This window comes from Oryza glaberrima, chromosome 3, assembly GCF_000147395.1.
Source record: "Oryza glaberrima chromosome 3, OglaRS2, whole genome shotgun sequence".
NCBI lineage: Eukaryota > Viridiplantae > Streptophyta > Magnoliopsida > Poales > Poaceae > Oryza > Oryza glaberrima.
The window spans coordinates 16,450,781-16,456,153 of record NC_068328.1 but is presented as its reverse complement, the minus strand read 5'-3'; the positions used below and the strand labels follow the sequence as shown (position 1 = coordinate 16,456,153).

Here is a 5,373-nt window from a genome sequence, read left to right as displayed (position 1 = left end):
CACACTGCAACTTCGGGTGATGATTGGCAGTGATGGCAATTCGTTAGTTGAGATGTACTTTCACCCAGCTATTTTTTTTATTTTCTTAAAAATAAAAAGGGCGCTGACATGCATGTGAGAGGATGGAAAATAAGCTCAAAGTACTGCAAAACCACAAGGGAGACACACTAACGAAGCCAACTTGCCTATTTTCTGTTAATAATCTGATCGTACTAGGCACGGGTATAAATATATATTCAACACGAACTCATGTTAAGTCTCTATCTTTTTTTTCCCTTTTCTATCGGTCTAACAGTCTGTAATAGAGAAGTTGCTTTTTTTTTTACTTTAACTAGTTATTGGACGTTTCAATTTGGATAAACATGTAACTTCCTAAATTAATCGGATAGATACTTTTATGTTCTTGATTGGCTAGGGGGTTGTAGCAAAGAATGGAGGAGTAATGCAAGAAAGCACTAGAGGAGGACTTGGAATAATAAGAAAAGAAAGAAGAAAGAAGAGATGAATCAAGATTTAAAGAGAAGTAGGAGTATTTATCCTGGAAACCGTCAAAAGAAAAACGGTGGTACTCGCATAAACATTGACCAACTTAGAAAATATACTGAGGTAAAATAAAAATTAACCACGTGTAATCAGCCAGTGTTTCCATATATCTTGTTACAACGCACGGACATGTGATTAATTTAACAAAAATAAAAGCAGTAACTTATTGAGCATATGAACGAAAAAGGTGTTCGTCAATGCAAGGAACAATTTGTCTCAACCACAGTGCACAAACAGCACTTACCAACAAGCCCCAAAAGAAAGGCAGAGTTTTGCCAATAAACTGGAAGCACCGATGAACAGGTGAATCTGGTGGACGCACGAGTGAAACAGGATTGAACAGAGAAAGAAAGAAAAAAAAAAAAGAAAGCCATCAAAGTGTTCACTAGTAGTAGTAGAGATATTTGCCGGGACGCAGACATGTGGAAATGGAGCAACAGCAGCAGGGCCCGGACATGACAGTGCAGGAAACACAGGTGAGACCAAAAGTTTTTCCCAAATGTTTCTCGGAATTGCCTCTGCCTGCCTAGCAAGACAAACAGCTTGAAACAAAGGCAGTGCATCCTCCACACGCATCCCCAACTCTCCAAGTGTATCTCCATTTCCACACCAACTTGCTCCCAGGCAGCCCGGCCCCCGGCCGAGCTGGCGCCCATTTTGGGCATGTGCGCCTACCCAGCACGCAGAATGGTGAACACTGGCAGCCGCCACGTCACCGTCGACGACGACGACAATGGTGCCATTGTCGTCTACACCCTCTCTCTCTTCATCTGATGACAGCATTGTTGGGTAATCCTACTCCAGGTCCTCATGAGTCATCGCTGACGTCATCGTCGGCTTACATGCAGGTCAGCAGACACTGATGTTTTCAGACCATTCTGGTTGAGCAAGAAGTGAGCTTGACATCGGCGAAATCATGGCTGGTTCTTTGTAAATGTTGTCGACGACTGACGCCGCTGGGGATATTGGTATTTACAGTTCTATGCTAGAAGATTGGGATTTATGTACAGCGGTGGGTGGGGCGCTTTCACAGAACCAACTGTATTCACGCAACTGTTGCTCCCATGCTTGGGGGATGCTCATGCTTCATGGTTTTCATCTGATGAATGATGGTACGCCACCTGAGTCAAATGCATCATCAGCCTTGTCCTGGGACTGAGACTGCGGAGAGTATACACCGCGATGTATTTGTTGACATGGCATGCTATGATTTGTCAATCCACGGATTGAGCAGGCACCCGAGAACTCAGGACCTGATCAGCCCTAGGCTGTACAGCGATCTTGGTCTGAACAGACTGCTGAAGAGAAACCTAGATGGCGACTCTTGCGGAGGTGATTTGCGGTGATCAGGGTGCCCTTTTACTTGAAGCACTGTCTGGCCTATCTCTTGGCGTATAGCTTCAAGAGTCTTCAGATCGACGGCGGAGCTCCCTGCTGCATCGCGGACATAGAAAGTGTTGACAGCCTTGTCACCCCTTGTAGAAACTTCAGCTCTCGTAACCGTCAAGCCATTCTCACGGAAGATGCGTGTGACATCGGATAGCAGTCCCACTCTATCACCTGTCGACAACTCTAGCTTCAGCCCCTGCAGGTAATATATGCGATTATTGGAAAATTAAGTCAGAGTAAATACATAAACAAAAAATGGAGTGCAGAATAGTAGCAAGCAAATTGTGTTTTCCACGAATGGATTAGTTGTATGAATAAGCATTGGAGAAAACAGCATGTGCTTCACCAAGAAGGAAAAGGACTCAAAACATTGACAGCGACTCATCAGTAAAGTGTGGCAGACAATACAAGATGCCAGCTCTCCAACCACAATTTACCTCCTACAGGCTGCATGACACCAATGTTGTCCCTTTCCGCACTATACTATGCAGACTAAATGTTTAGGTAACATCAACGCCCTTAAGAAAGTAACATATACAACGGGAACAAAATAAATGGAATCACAAAGGAGCAGGTATTTTTGTCCAGTTACCTCGGATACTCTCCTTTCTATAGCAGCTTCAAGACACTGGATGACTCGCTGTCGCTCCGCCTCAGAGTTGACAGGTGAGCCATCAATATGCCTAATGTAATACTCCTATTGAACCATGAAAAGATAACAAACGATACGTTACATGTCTAAGTATAATTCTGGCAGAATTAGAGGTTGTGTTGTTAGCAGAGAGGTACCTGGTAAGCTTCAGGGCCCTCAGAATCCACACTCCCATGGAAAACCACATATTGCATATCTGTCAGGGTGCAAACTGTGTCGAAGAGAAGCTTTGGCCGATCCTTGCACCGAATATTCACCACGGAATAATCCTTGTCGAGCCAATTAACAACCGAAACCACCGGTGTGGGGTTGACGTTCGTCCTATCCTTATCATACCTTTCATAATCCCGATCCTCCAGCATCATCTGGTGAAGCCTCCGCTCTGTGTGGGTTATCCCCATTGTCACCGTTGTCTTGGTGTCTTGACTCCTGTTGCTCCCTTTGAACACATAGCTAAGTCGCTCCTTTATTCTAGCAAGCCGTTGTGTGTCTGAGATTGCCAGCCCCGTTTTCCTATCCGTGACTTGCATGACCGCTGCTGCTCGTTTGTTATGAGTCCACACCTCTGCATTCACCACATTGCATTCCAGGTTTGTGAGCACGGCGCTCACTTCTGAGAGCAGACCGGGCCTATCAGTTCCAGTTAGCTCTATCAAAGTGTAGTCAGAGGAAGGTTCCACTCCAACAGATCTCCTCCGCGAAGGAAGAAAGCAAGAATCAGCCCCAAGACACTGCATGGAAAGTTAGCAGATTGAGCACGCTGAACATTGAATGAACCAAGAATCAAGGTAGGATGGCATCAATTACCTTATGAATATACTTTACTATCTCATCCAGTACCGATTCATCCATTATCTTCTGTCCATTTTGATCAGTCACATTGAACACTGACATAAAAAAATCAACAGCTCAGGATAAATTAACCATTCTGAACTAATCGATTTCAAGAAAAAAAATCTCAAGAATCGCATCGTACCATCCATGAACCATCCACCATCTGATGATATGTAGGCTTTTTTCACTATGAGTTGCAGCTCGGTGAGGACCTGCACTACCTCTAACAGTATCCCATACTTGTTGGCACTGTCTACCTACACGATTCAAACAAAAAAAACAAATCACTTTTTCACCAACCAAACAGAAACAATTTGCACCAAGAAAAAGACCTCGATTTGGTCAGTGCCTTACATGCACAACTGTTGCATTCTTACATGATGTGTTGTCAATCACAACCCTGGATTCAGTAAACACACATCAGTCGGCTACAAACGATTTGGCAATGGATAATTAATTGTGCAGTACTGAGATTGATGAGGGTACGGAGGAACCGGTTGTCAGTTTGTCACCTTGGAGGGTTCATCTTTTGGATGAACTTCTGGTACTCATCGTCGCTGTCCCAGGAAGAACAGCTCGTCTCACCATCTGCTAACACAACAGAATGGACAATAACTCATTAAAAAAATTCCCAATCAAACTCGGTACAGTGCGCTTCAGGGAATCAATTGAGCATACAGGATTGGAATGAAAAAAATCGCAAGATCAACAAATGCGAGGAAAATCGGTCGCTTTGCTGCGCATACATAACTGTGCCGAGACCCAAAAATATTATTAACACAGAATCCCAGTCTTAACTACTCCGGTAGCACCAAAAACTGAATTTACATTCCGAAACACCGCCACAGACGAAACACTAAAAGGGACGAAATCTCAGCAGCAAACATCAAAACACCCAAACACCGATAGCGGGAGTACTCCACGCATAGTCCTAAATAAAGGGAGAAAAAATCGTTTCTTTATTTGAAAAAAGGGAGGTATTCCTCTTGCAAGAACCGACCACGGCAACCCGGCCGGTTCGATGTTTCCAAAGAAACGGAGTGAGAGGGCGGAAGCCCCGACAAAGGAAGTGGAGGAAACCTCGAATACCTACCGCCGCCATGGCGGGCTACCAGAGCGGGGGGAACAAGAACTCAAAATCCAAATCCTAGAGCCAACGAAAGAACAAGAAACATACCCATGGTCACGACGCGGCCCAGCAACAATCCTTCAGCGAAAGCAGCAGCTAACGGCGATGAGGAGGAGGAGGAAGAGGAGACTCGCTTCCCTCTCCTACTACTACTACTAATACTCTCTCTCTCTCTCTCTCTCTCTCTCTCTCTCTCTCTCGCCGCCTCGGCTCGGGGTCACAGGAATGGCAGGAAGGAAGGAGAAGAAGAGGAAGAGGAGGAGAGCACCAACCCCTCCCTTTCCTTCCCAACCAAAAAGGCCGCGGTTTTATTTCCGTTTATTTCTTTCTTTTCTTTTCTTTTCTTTTCTTTTTTCTCTCGTCTCTTTAAATCGGGTGGAAACGCGCACGCACGCACGCGTTCCAACACGCTCCGCTCGCCGAGGAGAGGAGACGGCGATAGAGACTGGTACGACGGCGGCGGCGCGCCGGGCCCCACATGTCAGCGACCGGTGGTGGTGCTGGCCGCGTGGGCCCCACAAGTCAGCGTGCGGTGGCGCGGCGGTTGGGCCCGAGGCGGCGAGGAAACGTGGGGCCCCACCCACCGACCGCTCGAGAAGCGGAGCGCCGAGCGCCCATGGATTGGGTTGGTCTGTCAGCCGTTGGATGAGAAACCGGCGGCTAGGATCATGCGAGGGTATAACAAGGAGAGTTTGCTGCGTAATTAAATTATTTCTGCAAAAAAAAAGGTTCATTTCCCTCACTCGAACTATTTCATTTCATTAGAGTAATTAACATCCTATAAACTTATTTTCTCATTTTATCCTCTAAACTATTGAAAACTACC

General features: G+C 45.8%; 1 protein-coding gene across 1 annotated transcript; it reads right to left on the bottom strand.

The window, feature by feature from the left end:
- Positions 1–589: 589 nt before the first annotated feature.
- On the bottom strand, positions 590–4,865 carry LOC127767650 (ACT domain-containing protein ACR4-like). Its single transcript, XM_052293054.1, has 8 exons — positions 4,596–4,865; positions 3,931–4,006; positions 3,773–3,818; positions 3,561–3,675; positions 3,392–3,471; positions 2,722–3,315; positions 2,525–2,629; positions 590–2,128 (listed from the first exon to the last, which is right to left on the bottom strand). Exons 1-8 carry the CDS (start codon positions 4,597–4,599, stop codon positions 1,790–1,792), a joined length of 1,359 nt encoding a protein of 452 aa, XP_052149014.1. The 5' UTR covers positions 4,600–4,865; the 3' UTR covers positions 590–1,789.
- Between the last annotated feature and the right edge of the window lie 508 nt (positions 4,866–5,373).